Source organism: Podarcis tiliguerta (genome assembly GCF_965153285.1).
Source record: "Podarcis tiliguerta genome assembly, chromosome: 14".
Lineage (NCBI taxonomy): Eukaryota > Metazoa > Chordata > Lepidosauria > Squamata > Lacertidae > Podarcis > Podarcis tiliguerta.
In genome coordinates, this window is record NC_139547.1 from 40,735,917 (window position 1) to 40,754,210 (window position 18,294).

At 46.1% G+C, this 18,294-nt stretch overlaps 3 protein-coding genes across 11 annotated transcripts in view; 1 reads left to right on the forward strand and 2 right to left on the reverse strand.

The window, feature by feature from the left end:
* DCUN1D3 (defective in cullin neddylation 1 domain containing 3) overlaps nt 1-606 on the reverse strand; it is a 37,542-nt gene extending 36,936 nt beyond the window's left edge. The window contains exon 1 of the mRNA XM_083413758.1: nt 488-606. The gene's annotated coding sequence lies outside the window, so the exon portion shown is untranslated. The remainder of the gene's footprint in view (nt 1-487) is intronic.
* On the forward strand, nt 2-16,540 carry LYRM1 (LYR motif containing 1). The gene is made up of 4 exons (XM_083413847.1): nt 2-110; nt 7,055-7,213; nt 10,262-10,354; nt 11,612-16,540. The coding sequence occupies exons 2-4, from the start codon at nt 7,055-7,057 to the stop codon at nt 11,726-11,728; spliced, it is 369 nt and encodes a 122-aa protein (XP_083269973.1). The 5' UTR covers nt 2-110; the 3' UTR covers nt 11,729-16,540.
* DNAH3 (dynein axonemal heavy chain 3) overlaps nt 16,532-18,294 on the reverse strand; it is an 85,773-nt gene continuing 84,010 nt past the window's right edge. For all 9 annotated transcript variants that reach the window (XM_083413258.1, XM_083413265.1, XM_083413260.1 and 6 more), the window contains exons 61-62: nt 18,112-18,249; nt 16,532-16,978 (exon numbers count right to left, since the gene is read on the reverse strand). In XM_083413258.1, the coding sequence (XP_083269384.1) occupies nt 16,625-16,978; nt 18,112-18,249 (492 nt within the window). In that variant the 3' untranslated portion in view covers nt 16,532-16,624. The remainder of the gene's footprint in view (nt 16,979-18,111; nt 18,250-18,294) is intronic.

Here is an 18,294-nt window from a genome sequence, read left to right on the forward strand (position 1 = left end):
CAGGGCGGCGCCCGCGCCGACGTGCCTGACGCCGCACGCCGTGAGGGCAAGAGGGGGCGCTGGACTCCCCCGCCCCTCCCCCCCGTCGTCGTCCTCCTCCTGGTTCTGAGGTAAGTGAGGGAGGAAAGCCGCGCCGGGTGAAACTATGCAAGGCGGGAGGGTGGGGAAGGGAAGGGCGATGCCTGCCTCAGGTAAGGGAAGGTTGGAGTGCTCAAGGGGGGCGGGCGTGTCACGGTGGAGGCCAAGGCAAGCGTTTTGAAACGAGGAGGTGTTGGTTGTGGGTGTGGCCTTCCGCACTCGCCACCCCCGCCCCCTTCGTATATTGGTACAGCCCAGATGGCTGCTCCGGCTCCCTGGAGCGTTTGAGTTGTTCCTGCCCTCTCCTCTAGAGGGCGCCAAAGCACCTTGGCCTGGCGACAAAATGGCGTCGCCAATGTCAACTAAGAGAGGAAGAACCTAACCCCCTAAATGCACCCGTTTATAACACCTTGACGCCTTGGTTGGGTCTCTTGGCAGTCAGTCACACCCCCTGCCATCTCCTCCCAGGGCTGTGCCCTTGCTCTCCTGCTGAAGCTGCCATGACAACCTCACTTTCAGGGGGTGGGGCTTGAAGGAGCTCAAAGGCGGGGCCTTGAAAACCATGGGGCGGAGCCTGATGGAGCTTAGTTGTGATTGGTAGTTTATAGGATGCTGCTTGAGTCCCTATCAGTCCATTGGGAGTATCGTCTCCTAGGGTGAACTCCTAACACATTGCCCACCACCATTCCCGAAAAGATGCAGTTTTGCATTGCATTCATAGCTGTCAACCTTACCTTTTTTGTGGGAAATTCCCTTATTCCAGTGCCAATGCTTCCCACTGCTATCCCGGATTGTTAGATATCCCGTAGTCTGTCCCCGGGACAGGTGAGGGTACTGATCCCTTATTTTCGAGGCTGGTGATCCCTTATTTTCAAATCTGAAAGTTGACAGCTATTATTGCATTTCTGTATTCAAATTTTTATTTATTATTTAATATGATTTATATGCCGTTCGAGTTCCCATCAGAAAAGGTAAGGGCACCCCCCCACCCTGCCACTGTACCCTGAAACTCAGACTTTCCATGTAACATGCAGGTCAAGTCTACACTATAAATGTAAAGCACAGTTACACCACCTTCAACAGTTACAGCTTTTCCCCAGTCATGGGAAATGTAGTTTGTTAAAGGTGATGGGGATTGCACATCTGTGAGCTCAGCACCCTTTGCAAACTACACTTCCCAGAATGCTTTGGGAGTAGCCATTTTGATTGGATGCCAGGTTAGGGGTGACCACAGTTTCTGTTGCCCCATGACACTATCTCATGTATTCAACGCCACCACCCATAAGTCATAGGTAGATAGGGCATTAGCCATGAATGGGGAAACTTTGGGGTCTCCAGCTGTTGCTGGGAGCCAACAGCTTTCACCCCCAACCATTGGGCATGCTGGCTGGGACTCTTTTGAGTCGGATTCCAACATCTGTAGAGCCACAGTTGCCCCACCGGTGGTGTTAGTTGATGGGAAAGTTAAATTAAATTATATTCAAGGCAGCAGTTAAAACATCAGTGACAAGTGAGCAAAGCTGAAGCCCGCAAAAGGAACCCAGGAACGTAAGGGAAGCCTTTGTTTTAAAATGTGAGCCTACCCTTGAAAGCAATAAGCGAAACAAATAAGGAGAGGAGCAAAAGCAGCGCTTGATGTGCGTATGTGGCTTTCCAACTGCAACCCAGAAACCATCAGTATTATTGGAGCATCTTTTGAATGGGCTCAGTTGATCTGAGTCAAAGCAATGGGAGGTAGGAAGGAACTGGCCATATCATGGGCAAGCGTAATTTGTGGGGAATAATTAGTTTCATTAATATTTAGATCCATTGTTTTATTTTGGCCTTGGCCAAGTACTTGATAATTTCTATTATTTTCTGAGTGCTTAGTCACCTTTGCCAAAAGGCCAAAAATGAATAAGAAGTGCAAATCTATTATTTTGCTCCGGATTTGGGTTGTATATTTTTGGATGCCTCATTCTTATAATGAGTGCAGAGATAGCTGAGAATGTCATTTGTCGTGCTAAAGAAAAAATAAATAAAAGAAGAGTTCCAGGAAAAGACTTTATTTTATGCTGCTGAGACTTATAAGGTGAAATTAAATTGCTGGGCTACAGCGTTGACCAAATTCTGCATGTATTGATATTTTGGGAGAATTTCCTAGGGGATGGGAAACAGTTGTCTGATTGCATTTTTAAAAATGGAATAAGGCAAACCTTGTCCCATTAGTCTTCATCAGAACATTATTTTTATTTTATATAACAAAATTTATATACCGTAATTGATTGCAGTAAAACCTCAAAGCAGTTTACATACAGAACAAAATACTAAAATTATCATTAAATACAATTAAAAGTGAGTATTAAAAACATTCGAAAGCAGCTGCAGGCTAAAGAGAGAGTAAAAAAATCGATTTCTGTGTGTCTGGATAAGCTTGCCTAAACAAAGATGTTTTAAGAAGGCACTGAGAAGAGTCCAGCAAAGGCATTTGCTTGATGTCAACAGGCAAGGAATTCCCAAGTATCGGAGCTGCCACAGTAAAAGTTTCATTTCTTATGAGTGTGGAACAAATATTATGTGGCACCTCTAGCAGTGCCAATTCCGCAGATCGAAGCGGCCGAGTGGGCATACCGAGTGGGTAAGGCGATCCCACAAGTGCAAAGTATAAGAGGCTGAGGAGTTCTAAACTTTCTTTTTAAATTATGTCACCAAATAGGAGAGAGAATAACGTTTTAAAAAAACAGGAAATGTGCCTATGATCCTTCCCTCTCTCAATTCCAGCTCATGGTTGGTAACATTACTATCCAAATTGCCTTTGGTTTCGGGTCATCCGTGTACATTTTTCCCTGACAGAGCAGATCTTGGATGTATTCAAAGCAATGAAAGGATTTCTCTAGAAAAGAGCTTGAGTCAGTGTTTTGCTTCTGCAACTAGGAAATGCAGTGAAGGGCAGGTAGAAGTCCTTGCAAGATCATTGGCGGCTCCTGATCAGGTCCACCTCTTGCTCCTCTGAACCGCCCAGTGCTAAGAATTGCTGCTTTTTATATTTATTTTTAAACGATGGGTCCGTCTAGTTCAGTATCCAGCTTCTGACTATGGCCAACCAGACTGTTTCTAAAAGATTGGCTATTTGTTTATTGAAAACCATCTTCTCTCTACTGTTCAGCAAAAAAAAAAGAGAAAAGACTCCCCAAGTGAAGACTTGAACCCAGGTTCTCCAGCCATAGCCTAATACATACACTGAGTTTCAGAATCACAGCTGCCAATGCACAGGAATGAATCAGGGACCTTTAGATATTGGCTGCATTCGCGTCTACTAGTAAGCCATAAACCACAGATGGGGAGCCTCAGGCCTGTGAGGCAAATGTGGTCCTCCAGGCATCAACCCCACATGACAAGAAGGGCTGCAACCCAGTGGTAGAGCATCTTCTCTGCATATCGAAGATCCCAGGTTCAGTTCTCAGCATCACCCAGTAGGGCTGGGAGAGAACCCTCTCTGTAACCCTGGAATGCCCCTGCCAGTCTGCGCCAACACTGCTGAGTTAGGTGGAACCAAGGCTCAGTTTAAGACAGCTTCCTAAAATACCCGACTTCACACAAAAGATCAGAGCAGTGCCCTGCTAACCGGCTTGCAACCTCTTCAGCAGCTGCAGCCCTAATCCCGTTCCCCTTTTGCTCAAATCCCAGCGCACTAGTCGAAACAGAAGCTTGCCCAAGTATCTTGCACAAAGAGGGGGGGCGTTTGAAATGCCCACCTGCTCCTGGCATCGTTAAACCAGATGAGCTGTTGTCGCAGGGGGGGAAATGAATCCTGTTCATGCCAAACGACTTGATAGTTTAATGTGTAACTGTGCACTGGAAAGAAGGTGATCTTCTCAGCCAAGCAAAGAATCCTCCTTCGTTCCCCTTCTCTTCAATGTCACAGGGGGCAAAGCATGCCAGCTGTTCATTCTTCCTACTAGGAAATCTGCTGAATGTCCACCCCAGCGGCAGGCCTGTTGGCTTTCTTCGCTCGTGTTTTACCCCAGGGTTGAATTTGACCCACTGACTTTTCCGTTGTTGCTGCAGCTTAAATGTGCGGAGCCGTGAATGATGATCTGTCACCGCTCCCAGCTGCAGAGCAATTGTGGGCCATCACTTCAGCTAAGTGTTATAATTTAGCTCTTAAGACAGCGAAATGGGGACTCCCGACACCGGCCGTTCTTGGAAAGGCGCCCGAGAGTGGCGTTAAGCAGGCGCCGAGAACAAAGGCCAGAACGTCCCCTGCTGATGTGATTCCTCCGCAGGAAGGTAGAACAGTTGCTTTGTATCGAGAAGGTCCAAGTTCAACCCCCAACATCTCCATATGGGGGTGGACGAAAAACCAAAGGTTCTCCCGATCTGACCTGCACTTGGGGAGGACAGTGCTAAGATAGATGAGCCAATGGGTCTGATTCACTATAAGCCAGCCTCCTGTGTTCCTGTGCACAGATGGATGAGTGGTATGGAGAGGCAGACAGCGGGAGACCTCCTACCCCCAGAAGGATCTTAGAAGTGGGTTTCCTTTCTGAAGCTTTCTGAGCTCAAATTAGGAAGCTGCTGTGCCTTTAGTGTACAGTTGTGGGGAACTGTCAGCCTTCCAGATGTTCCTGAACTCCAAATCCCATCAGCCAGCAAGCATGGCTCAAAGCCAGGGATCATGGGAGTTATAGTTCAGCAAGATCTTGAGGGCCAAAGGTCTGCACACCTGAGCCAATTGCTGAGCATTTTTGTGCAGCAGGGATGGGGGCCCTGTGGCTCTCCCAATGAAGGAGCTGGCTGTGTTGAGCCTGGAATGAGGAATCATAGAATCATAGAGTTGGAAGAGACCACAAGGGCCATCGAGTCCAACCCCCTGCCAAGCAGGAAACACCATCAGAGCACTCCTGACATATGGTTGTCAAACCTCTGCTTAAAGACCTCCAAAGAAGGAGACTCCACCACACTCCTTGGCAGCAAATTCCACTGTCGAACAGCTCTTACTGTCAGGAAGTTCTTCCTAATGTTTAGGTGGAATCTTCTTTCTTGTAGTTTGGATCCATTGCTCTGTGTCCGCTTCTCTGGAGCAGCAGAAAACAACCTTTCTCCCTCCTCTATGTGACATCCTTTTATATAATTGAACATGGCTATCATATCACCCCCTAACCTCCTCTTCTCCAGGCTAAACATGCCCAGTTCCCTTAGCCATTCCTCATAAGGCATCGTTTCCAGGCCTTTGACCATTTTGGTTGCCCTCCTCTGGACACGTTCCAGTTTGTCAGTGTCCTTCTTGAACTGCGGTGCCCAGAACTGGACACAGTACTCCAGGTGAGGTCTGACCAGAGCATGGAGATGGAGAGGAGATGGAGAGGAGATCTGATAGCCAGCTTCAGATATCTCAAGGGCTCTCCCATGGAAGATGGAGCAAGCTTGTTTCCTCCTGCTCTGGAGGGTAGGACTCAAACCAGTGGATTCAAGTTACAAGAAAGGAGATTCCGACTAAACATAAGGAAGAACTTTCTGACCGTAAGAGCTGCTCAGCAGTGGAATGGTCTCCCTTGGAAGGTTGTGGACTCTCCTTCCTTGGAGGTTGGCTGGCCATATGGCATGGATGCTTTAGCTGAGATTCCTGCATCGCAGGAGGTTGGACCAGATGGCGCTTGGGGTCTCTTCCAACTCTACAATTCTATGTTGATATGATTCAAATGTTGTTGGACTCCCAACTGCCATCAGCCCCAACGATTTTGGCCAATGGGCAGGGAGGACAGGAGTGGTAACTCAACATCATGTGGAGCGCCACAGGTTCCCCAGATGTTGCTACAACTTGCATCATCCCTGGCCATTGGCCATGCTTACTGGGGCTGATGGGAGTTGCAGTACAGCAATATTTGGAGAGCCAAAGGTTCCCCATCCTTGTTCCAGAGTGCTGAACAGTGGCCAAGTGCCCAGTCCATCTCCAAAACAGAAAACGTTGCCTTCACGGTGATGCTGTGGTCCCTTCATTGGAGGAGAGGTTTAAATCTGGTTTGCCCAATACCTGCACCAGCCAAATCCAGTCCCCTAATCCCCTGTTGTGAGACAGGCAATCTGGCTTGGCCGGTTTCTGAGCAGTTCTGAAAGACCACCATTTTCCTTCAGCCTCCCAAAGCCTAGTTAAACATTTGCCATCTGTTCCTTGAGAAATGACAATGGGTCGCCTTTGCGGAGAACAGTTAAGAAAGGGAGTATTGTGCCCATCTTGTTGAGAATTGCTGTCTGGATTCACAGACAACGAAAACTTAGTCTTGAGTTCACAGAAACCTCCGGCATTAAAAGACCAGAAACCCTGAACAACAGACAAGCTTCTGTTCTGAGACGTAGGTTGAATCTGCATTCATCGTTCTTGAGTCAAATGTGTTCGTGTTTTAAATGGATCACTGGCTTGGATCCAGCATGCCCTTTGACATACCCTCAAACATTTCTCCGACAAAAATATGGATGTCCTAATTTTGCTATTTATACCCCACCCATCTGACTGGGTTGTCCCAGCCACTCTGGGCAGCTTCCAACATATAGAAAAACATAATAAAACATTAAACATTAAAAAACTTCCCTATCCAGGGCTGCCTTCAAATGGCTCAGGGATCTGATAATTCCATAGCTTCCCAACATTTCTTTACTGAAAATAGAGACGTCCTAAGGAAAAACAGGACATTTCAGTGTCAAATCAGAAACCGTGGCGGTGTCTGTAAATCCGGGACTGTTCCTGGAAAATAGGGACACTTGGAGGGTCTGGGATTCCCACCTCCTTCCCCCAAGTTGGTACACGGAAAGTAAATGTTCTCTGTCATTGGCAGATGATGGTAGTTTTCTGTCTTTTCTGGTTCTTTGTGTTCAGCTAAGAGCCATTAAAATATTTGAAAACTAATTAAGGAGTATGTGAAAATGTCCCATCTGTTTGGAGGCCTCCTCCCACCCCCACAACCATAAATGTTGGTGGGACTGTTCCCTGTTTCTCTAGATGACGCCCGTCACCCGTCAAGAAGTTCTTGGCCTTTATCGCAAGATATTTCGCATCGCCAGAAAATGGCAATCGGCATCCGGCCAGATGGAAGAGACCATCAAAGAAAAACAGTACATTATAAATGAAGCAAAAACGTTATTCCTAAAGAATAAAAATGTGAGTGTTTGTCTTGCTGAATATTTATGGGTTTTGAGTTGGCATCGAAGACGGCAGGAGGACTGGCTTCTTCCCGCTCTGTCCCAGCTGACAGGGCAAATGTTCTTTGTATGCAGACGGTTGATTCTTTTTAGACCAGACTGTGATCATCATCGGGTTTCCCCATGGAAGAAACAAACCCAGGATCTATTATGAAACTAATGAAGCTTAAGCTTCAGGGCCCCTAATCTTGGAGGGGACGCAGAAGCAACTGTAGTAAAAATTTTGGGTCTATTAGACCCAATTTGAGTTGCAATCCCAAAGCAATCCCAAAGTCAGCAGCACAGATGATGTAAAGGTGTGGTGATCTGTGATCTTGTTAACATAGCAGTGGTTACCCAGACCTTGTTATCGGTTGCGAAGGGGCTCCCATGACAGTTCAGGCTTCAGGGGCCCCCAAATGTACATCTGCCAATGAGCAAATCATAGGTCGGGGTAGGGTAAGTTTTTCAGCCCAAGGGCGACATTTCCTTCTTGGCAGCCTCCCAGGGGCCACATGCTGCTGGTGGGTGGGGCCATATGCAGAAGGGGGCAGAGTACATAGCTGTCAACTTTTCCCTTTTCTTGCGAGGAATCCTATTTGGAATAAGGGAATTTCCCCTAAAAAAAGGGAAACATTGACAGCTATGGCAGAGTAACAAATGTGAATCTCACCTTTGTAGAATAAGCCTGTTTCTGCACCGGCTCAGACATCCCTCTCTTCCTTCCATCCAGATGTAAAACCTACTGAGGTGGCGTACAAAAAAACTCTGACCTGTTTTGTTTTTTAAACAACAACAAAAAAAACCCACATACCCACCCGCAACAATACCAGTACAGTGGTACCCCGCAAGACGAATGCCTCGCAAGACGGAAAACCCGCTAGACGAAAGGGTTTTCCGTTTTTCGATGCGCTTCGCAGGACGAATTTCCCTATGGGCTTGCTTTGCAAGACGAAAATGTCTTCCGAGTCTTGAGATTTTTTTTCGCTCCCCACCCCCTTTTTCTAAGCCGCTAAACCGCTAATAGCCTTTTAGCAGCTAATCCGCTAATCCCTTAAGCCTTTAATAGCCGCTAAACCGCTAATAGCGCTAATCCGCTAACAGGGTTGCTTCGCAAGACGAAAAAACCGCTAGACGAAGAGACTCACGGAACGAATTAATTTCGTCTTGCGAGGCACCACTGTATTTGAAAAGCGATCAGGATCCTTCCCACAGAGCAGTTCCTGGTTAAATGGCCTTAGCACAGGGCACAACCCAGTTGTAGGTCCTGAAGGACCAGCTGAAGATCAGTGTGGTAAAATACCACCGTAATGGGCTGCAATCTGATGCAACTGTGTCGAATCGTAGAGTTGTAAGGGACCCTGAGGGACATCTAGTCCAACCCCCCACAGTGCAGGAAATCTCAACACTGTCCTCCATCCAATTTGAAACCCTGTCAATTTGAAATCCCATCCAGTGTGAAACCAGACCAGAACCTGCTTTTCTTTGCAAACCTGCTAGCAGTTTTATTGCTGCACCAAGTTAGCCCAGAAAAGCCTGTGGGTTTTAGCCCCCTAAGAGCTCAGTAGGGACGCGGGTGGCGCTGTGGGTAAAAGCCTCAGCGCCTAGGGCTTGCCGATCGAAAGGTCGGCGGTTCGAATCCCCGCGGCGGGGTGCGCTCCCGTTGTTCGGTCCCAGCGCCTGCCAACCTAGCAGTTCAAAAGCACCCCCTGGGGCAAGTAGATAAATAGGGACCGCTTACTAGCAGGAAGGTAAACAGCGTTCCGTGTGTGGCTCTGGCTCGCCAGAGCAGCGATGTCACGCTGGCCACGTGACCCGGAAGTGTCTGCGGACAGCGCAGTTCTGTTTTAAGAATTCCTCCTTTGGAATGTTTGGTAGACCAAAACCCCCATGGCTTTGCTTTCCTGAACTGTGAGCGATATATATTTTTATCAAAAGTAGACCTACAATTTAATTAAAAGACAGTGCAGTCCAAACGGGTAGGCGCGAAAAGAGCTCAAATTAGACACTCCGTGGGAGAACAAAGAGCTGCTCTGAGTTAAATTTGGAATCAATCAAAGGGCTGCTCAGAACCCAATCCAGAGAAGAGATATGGGTACCTCACATTTAACAACGCTCTTTGATCTCATCGATTTAAATGGCACTTAGGCACACAAATTTCCTTCTGAGTGTGCTGTGTGGCCTTGATCAGCAGTGGACTTTGTATGATGCTAAAATTTGGCACCCCGACCTCTCGTGATCCATTCTGCAGCATTGTTTCGGCACCCCCTGCAGGCCGACGCCCAGTGCTACCGCAGCGGTCCTGCTAGTCTAAAGCCGCCTCTGCCTTGATACTTGGCCCAGTGGAGGCTGGTTTGTTAAGGTGAATGGGGCATTGCCCCATCAACCTCAGCTTCTATTTTTTAAATAAATGTTGTTGTTGTTTAGTCGTTTAGTCATGCCCGACTCTTTGTGACCCCATGGACCAGAGCACGCCAGGCACTCCTGCCTTCCACTGCCTCCTGCAGTTTGGTCAAACTCATGCTGGTAGCTTTGAGAACACTGTCCAACCATCTCATCCTCTGTCGTCCCCTTCTCCTTGTGCCTTCCATCTTTCCCAACATCAGGATCTTTTCCAGGGAGTCTTCTCTTCTCATGAGGTGGCCAAAGTATTGGAGCCTCAGCTTCAGGATCTGTCCTTCCAGTGAGCACTCAGGGCTGATTTCCTTCAGAATGGATATGTTTGATCTTCTTGCAGTCCATGGGACTCTCAAGAGTCTCCTCCAGCACCATAATTCAAAAGCATCAATTCTTCGGTGATGAGCCTTCTTTATGGTCCAGCTCTCACTTCCATACATCACTACTGGGAAAACCATGGCTTTAACTATACGGACCTTTTTTTAATAAATAAAATCAATAGAATGTCCTCACCTGGGCTAGTGGGGGGGGGGCTGCAAGGTGTTGGTTTTTTTTTTTGAGATGGCTAATTTCTACATGGATTCACAGCTTTCTGTTTTGATTTCTGTTTTGTCTTATGTTGTTTGAGAAGTTAACAGATCCGAAGCTGATTAAACAATGTATAGACGAATGCACGGCGAGGATAGAGATAGGACTTCACTATCACATCCCATATCCAAGGCCTGTAAGTAGAAATCCACCTGATGTGAATCTCTTCGCCCCATTACTCCATAGAATTCCACATGTTCTAGACAGAAGCTACTGAATCACCCCATTTGCTTCTCCAGGAACGATCCTACAATTACTGCTAAGCACATGAGTCAGGCTGAATCAGGAGTATATCTTCAAAGATGTCTCCCACATCTGCAAGAGTCATTAAAATGATGTCTTTTAGTAACACAAGTTGCTTTGAGAATCAGGATGTTGGCTTGATATTTAATTACCATGTAGCACCGATTCTCAAATTTTTAGACTTCAAATGATATTAATTATCAGCCCACAGTCAGTCACAAAGACAGTTCCTTCTGTCAGCATTCAATTCTTTATGCAAGTGGGGGTCCAATATGGCAGTAATCCATTTGTTTCCCCTCTGCCCATACAGTGGTTATCATGATTTTACTCCCCAGATCTCAGAACCTAGGCTGAATTGATAAACCACATTTTTGAGATCGGCTGGGAAATCAGAGACCACAGCCAGCAATTGGATTGCAAACCCTCATTTGGCAGAATGTTTGAATTGAAAAACCATGGTTACGCCCATTGCTGTGCTTCCAGAGGCCATTGGCTCAGAGACATGAGCACGGAGCGAACAGAAAACAAAAGCAGACCCACAGCTCTAAATTATGGTTTGCCTGTACCTTTGAAAGCTCACTTCATGAGCGGTGGTCAGTGGAAACCATGGTTCAGCACACTATCTGAATTGAACCTCTGGTCTTATTTCAGTGTAACAGTAAATGGTGAAAATACTAATCTTGGTCAGTTGGTTCCTTCTCACCCTTTCTGGAGCAAGGGGTGGGAAAGGAACCCTGGCTTAGCATTAAATCTGAAGGAGATATACTGGTTTGTTTGCTCCCAAAGCAAAAGTTAGCTTACTTACTGATCATGATTTCTTAGAGCAAAACCACTCATGATCTCTGGCTTGGAAACCGAACTGTTTCCTCCACACACTAGGAAGGAGGAGACGAATGGCCCAGAAATGCATGTCCGTGGTAAACATTAGCTATGGTCCAACCGAAGGTATGAAAAGATGGACCATGGCATACTTTTGTGGGGACAGAAACTGGGATGTGACTCTACTTCTTCCAGGCTCACACGCAACACCCCCTTCATTGGGCTGTGGCGGGGGGGGGTGGAACCGGTTGCATGTGTGTCTGTTTTCTGATTTTTTGCAGTTTCCAAACGTTTGGGTTTTTAAAAATTATTTTCTCCTTGCTTCTCATAGACTCATCTGCCTCCCATGGGTCTCGCCCAGCAGCACGGCCGTACTTTTCGACATCAAGAGAAGCTGAGGAAGCTTTCCAAGCCAATCTACTTGAAATCCCACGATGAAATTTCATAATCAAGACTGTTGCCTGTGTCATCCTGGACTGCTTGGCAGATTCCTTTCATGCATAAATGAAACTGGTGTGGTTTGCACTTGCTGACATCTCCCTCAAGGCCAGGGGCCCACTTGATCCTGAGAAGGCGATGAGTAAGGATACAATCAAACGGTCTTGTATTTATTAAGAGTCAGCAGATGACTCACCAATAAAAGTCAGATGATTTATGATAGGAAAGGCAAAGTCTGATGTGTCTTGCATTGTAGAAGGATATAGCACCATGCAGAAAGGGTCAATAATCTTCTGAAACCTAAAACATTGTTTTTCAAAGACTACACCAGCATGGTGTGGCAAGTAGAAAACACCTCTTGTAGACAACAGAATGGTCTAGTTTGGGCAATATTTTCCCCGGCGTTTTTGCACATGGCTGAGGAGTGAGATTGTGCCTTCCATTCCTACCCACTGGGGGCCCTAGTCTCTCTCTACATCCTCGTGCAGAGCCATAACTTGTGCAAAAAATCCAACTCATGGAGGTCTAGCCAGTGGAGATCCTGGCATGTTTCATGTGCGCTTATTGGGAAGTAGATGTCAGCCCACAAGCACTCATTCAGCATGTTACCCACTCAACTCATTTTAAGGCTCTTGTGCCTTTGATGAAGCACTCGGTTGGCTACTGTGCCCTATGTTTGAAAAGGGACAGGGTTGAAAAACATCAGCAAAGACAGAAAATAACCCTCTGGCAAGATGCCTGAAATAGCCCTCCAATTTAGACCAGGGTGGGAAACCTCTGATCCTACAACATTTGAGGGGACCACAACTCCCATCACTCCTGATCATTGACCTTGCTGGCTGGAGCTGATGGGAGTTGGGAGTCCAACAACATCTTGAGGACCACATGTTCCCCATCCCCGGTTTAGGCCTCCCTTTCAATGGATTATAATTTTAAAGGAGGGATACAGACCCTGTGGCCCTCCAAATGTTGTTGGACTCCATCAGGCCTAGCCAGCATAGCTGACTCCCATCAGGCCTAGCCAGCATAGCTGATGGTCAGAGATTATGGGAGTTGTAATCTAACAACATCTGGAAGACCACAGATTCCCCTGTTTTATAGCCGAAGGTCTAATCTAGATTTGCGTGTGGGTCAAAATCTGCCCTGCTATTAAGTACATACTGTTCCATGTCAGGAGATGGTACCAGCCAATTGTTAACATAAACAGAACTCCAGACAAAGCATGGAATGATCCACCTAAGGTTAGCAGGATAGTGGTGTCTCTTGCTGCCATAGGAATAACACAGGTCAGCCTGAGCTGTTTCATTTGAATGGGGTGATGCAGTGAACAGCAGCTTATGAACACTTCTTCAAGTGTTTTGTGTTCTTGGTAGCAACTTGTGTCAACAGGGTATGACTCAAGTAAGAAACCTTTTTCTTGCAGATGACTTGAAACCACAACTTAGGTTCTCCTTTATCCCATCAGCGAATTCTACAAGGTAGAAATGCAAAGTCCTCTTCTTTTATCTCTGTTAAGGTTGAATTGTTTCTTGTGTGGTATTTGTGGAAACGTCATTGTAAGAGGCCTGAGTTACTCTTCCCCAGAATGTGTAGCTTCAGTCATTGCACACATCCTCTAAAATGTGTCCAGCCCATTCACTGCTTGAGATATATGGTGTCCATTAACCACAGACAGCTGTGCAGAGGGTTTGTTCCCCTTTGAATATCTATCTTTTGAATTCTGGGCTTAAAGGAACTAAAAGCTTGAATATCCAAAGTATATAAATAAGGCAAGTGAGCTGGTGCAATGAGGTATTGCGTGGCCTAATTAGCTGAGTCAATATTACTATCTGGTTATGGCAAAAGCTCAGGGGTAGAACACCCAGTTCTGCAAGCAGCTCACTAGATGGCCCCAGGCAATCAGAAAAGGGTCTCTCTTCATCATTCATGAATTAAACAGCATCCAAACCAGCTGACTCCTGGGAAAATGCAACTTGGTTTTAAAAAAGAGCAACAACAAAACCGAGCCCCAACAACATACACCTTTTCAGCTTTTGAAATTTGATCAGGGCGTCTTGAAATTGCTGCCCTTTGAAAACCTGAAGTTATTACACCTACGATCCCCTTTCAAAGCATTTTGCGCTTCTTTGAGAAAAGACTCTGCATAAGCAGAAAACAGTTTCACGGAGTTAATTAAAGCTTCCACAGGAGAAGGCTGGAAGGTACAGCCCAGCAGAAAGTGCATACCTAAAAAGAGGAGCTGCTGCTGCAGGCTTCCCCCCCCCCCCCTTGGAGGGACAAGGCTGGTTTCCCCACACTGTCTGTTTTGTGCCTCGCACCCCCCACACTTCAAGTGGACTGTCTCCCTTGTTGATGTTTCCCCCCATGAGTAAGGGTTACAGCATTTGGGGCATTTTAGCTCATCAAAAAAGCAAGGACATAATAGAAGTGAATACAATTGTGCATCATGAGGAGAAAATGGACATGAACAAACCTTTCTTCCCCCAATACCAGAGCCAAGGAATCAGCCAATGAAACCGAATGGTTGACAATGCAGTGTCTTCCTTAGTTCATCTGTGCACAATAGGCTATTGGCACAACAGCGCCCTCCCCACTTGTGATTCCCAGCAGCTGGCACTGAGTGGCAGACTGCCTCTGGCAGTGTGGAGCAGAACACAGCCATCATGGCTAGCAGCCATTGATTGCCTTATCCATCACATCCGTCAGCCTTTGTTTTTAGGCAAGTCCATATGTCCTCCGATATTTGGGGAACACCATCGCTCATCATAGCTTTGCATGCAGAAGGTTCCCAGGGCCAATCTCCAGCAGCAGGTGATAAGACAGAGCCCCCATTTGAGGAGCTGCTGCCTTTCAGAGTAGTAGAAACAAAATTTAAAAAATTCCTTCCAGTAGCACCTTAGAGACCAACTAAGTTTATTATTGGTATGAGCTTTCGTGTGCATGCACACTTCTTCAGAATAGGTAACTGCGTTAGGCAGAGATATACTCTAACCTGGTCAAAGGCAGCCTTCCTATAGAACTGGCAAACCAAGCAGGTGCCGTTCCAAGTTTTTCAACCTTGGCACAAGACAATTTCCCTGGAAGCAGATGCTCTGCCATGTGTCTTTCCATCCTTCTGCATGTCTTCCTTGCTGCTCGAGATACAATTATTCAGACATGCAGCCTATGTGTCAGATTTGACTCATCCTCTTCTTTCTTCTGCATCCCAATCCAGTCATTTCTTCCTGTCCAACTGACTACAATAATAGCTTTTCCCCTTTGAAGTTGTTCCTTATCTATCCTACTGCTTTCTATGCTGCTGTGGGTGTCTATCCCATACTAAATAAACGAAAAGGGGTGTGTGCTGACTAATCAAACAGCAACATAAAAGGGGAGGGGAGCAATAAATAAATAAATAAAAATCAAAGGTGGCAGACTTAAATAAACTTTGTGATGCCCAAGATCTGTGTTCCCCTCACAGAGCTGCAAGCTCCAGAGTTCTCCATGAAGAGGAACTAACCACTCCTAGCACCCTTAATAACTCCAGTGCCCAGGATTTTAGAGGGGGAAGTTATGACTGTGTAAATAGGTATGATACTGCTTTAAATGTATGGTGCAGATGGAGCCTAAAACCACAAGATTAACATCTGGGGCAGAGAGGGGAAGGCAGAGGGCAAGGAAGACATTACATAGGAATGGATGGATTATGAAGTCACAGAAACAAAGAGCTAGAAGGGAATAAAGGGTCATCTAGTTCAACATCCTGCAATGCAGGGGCTCAAACCCATGACCCTGACCTGAAAATGAAAGCCATGGTAAGAAATGGGGAAAGCCAGAAGCGAAGTTGAATGAAATGCCAAGGCAAAGAGTTCAGTGAGAGATCTGGCAGTGGTGCCTTTCGCTTCCTCTTTCTGGGAACACCCTCCTGAGTCACCCTGAGAGCAAACGGGTTGCTGTGAGTGTGGCTGTTAGAACAGGGGAAAGGAAGGGCCCACTTCTCAATCCTCAATACAAAATGGCTCGACCCGAGAGAGAAAACAAACTGAGAACAAAGCAAAGAGGACCTCCAGACCATCGCTAGTTTTGGGTGAGATTCAGCCACATCCCAGCAAATCCTGGTTGTGCAGTCGAAGGCGATTGGGAGGCCTGGCACAACAAACCCACTCCCCCCCCCCCAAGAATGGTCTTTTTTACAGTAAGAGATGAGAAAGTGCACTGGAAAGTGTGGGATAATGCTGGCTTGAAGCAACATCACTCACATGCACAGCATACATTTAAAGCACATGGCCTCCTCCAAAGGACCTAGAGAACTGTAGTTTACCTCTCACAGCACTACAATTCCCAGGACCCTTAACAAACTACATATTTGTCTGTGAGATTCTTACCACATACAAGCCCTCTCTGACTGCTTTGATCTGTGGAACTGGCACTGTTACAGATGTTCTGCATCTGTACGAAACTGATCTTTTAATGTGGTGGCCCATACACTTTGGAACTCCCTGCCATTGATATCCTGCTGGCAGCTTCAGTGCACTCTTTTTGGTACCTACTTAAAGCATTCTTGTTTAGACAAGCCTACTTCTCTATCTGAAATACTGATGTGTTTTTAGTTCACTGCTGGTTTCAATTGTCTGAATGTTTTAAATTGTTTTTACTAATAATTTTATTCTTGTATTCTTTTTTTAAACCCCTTTGAGGGTTGTTGTTGTTTTTAGAATCAAGCAGCATATAAACTTTATGAAATACATGCATGCAAACATAAATGTATGGTGTAGATGCAGCTGCTGTCTAACCTCCCTGGAAACAAATCAGGATGAATGTGCAATAAAACAAGTTGCTCAAACCTTAAGTTTTCTTTATTTTCAATGGGGCAATAGTCGCAGCTGTGCTTTTTCATCAGAAAGCACAGGCATATGACACCAACCATTTAGTCGTCGAGCTGGCAAAGCGCAGCGACGCCCCTATTGATCCAGTGCTTCTGGGGCAAATCGGAAGGGAGCTCAATGGAGAGCACGTAATTGGTGGAGTGGCCAGTGGTGGACAGGGTGCCTCTCCTGGCACTGGTTTTGTAGACGGGGCACAGGTAAATCCCTTCGTGCAAAAATTTGGAGCTCTCCCCAGGTTTCAGCCAAATGATGGGCAGGGAGTCGTAGAGGATTTTGGGAAAAGACTCTCCAATCCGCATAGTCTCCCTGTCCCAGCGGGCCCCTTCCAGATAAAGCCCTTTCACGTAGGCTCCATCTTCAGGCAATTGAGCCATACTGTGCTCCTGTGTCATCACCTAAATTGGGTGGGGGAAGGAAGGAAGAGATGGTGTATTAGAACATGGCCTAGGTCTTACAGAAGGAAGGTTCTATCCAGTACTAGTTGCTAGCCGTGGCAAGGAATGTCTCCTGTAGATCTGAAGCACTGAAGCAGGACGTGCTGAAACATCACACCCAATCCTCTGTGACTCAATCTACCCAGAAGCTCCCCAAGTATCTACAAGGACTGCCCATCACGCTTTCTTCCCCATCTGACTAGCTCACTACGGGCTTCTTAAACATAAAGAATGGAAGAGAAATATCTACAAATGCTTGCAAAAGCTAGATCCCAACACTGGTCCTCATATTTCTAAATGCTCATTACACTTTAGTTCATAATGCTCTCCAGACTTATTGCTTTTGAATCTGAACTCTCTGCACAGCTCCCCAAAGACATTTTCTGAGACAGGGTAAGGGTAAATCCCATAGCTCCTTTTCCCCCCTTTCTCTAACAACATGCCATCAATTATTTAATATTTTACTATTCTCTTCTAACACTAAGGGATCAATTAAGTAGGAAAACGGCCTCTGTTGTTTCTGGCCTTTGAATGCTCTGAATGGACTCTGGAGGATGCAGCTTCAGAAATCCATGTTTTGTGGAAGGAAGGAAGGAACGCTTTTTTTACTAGCCTCAGTGTTTTACAATGGAGATCAGTGGTACCATCAGAGCAAGGGTGTGTGCCCAGGGCTTCATGTAACAGAATGAGCAACCCCCCCCCCCCATGCAGTAGGATGGCCTTTTTGAAGTAAATGATATAATATGCACTGGTATTTAAGGAGAGATGGGTGGGAGCAAGTCCATGAACTCTAAAATTACCTAACTATACCACTGGCAGATGTGCTTTATTGCTTTCCTAGATCCCAGTTCATGCAAATGTCCCAATCTTCAGTAGCCTAACTCTGATCTCTACAGATGGATTGGCTGAGGGCGATGGAAGGAAGACAAATTTTCTCAGTGTACACCCTCTGAATTTAATGGGCATGACTAACGTAGGTCCATTAATGGGTTTACTCTCAGTAGGATTTCGTTGGATACAATCCTAAGTTACCAAGTTTCATTTTGAATAGTATACAGGAACTCTTAAACACGGAATGAAATTGTTTTACTTACCTCAAATTCAAATCCAATGTGATCTATTGGGATGGTGTATTTCCTGGCATAGTTCTGTGAAACTCCTGTCAAGAAGGACTGAGTAAAGTAGAAACCGGAAATCCAAAACACAATTGGAGGTCCGTGATTGATCCACTCCTGGGTTAAACATGAATCGGCAAAGCAAATAGTTATTATGTGGGA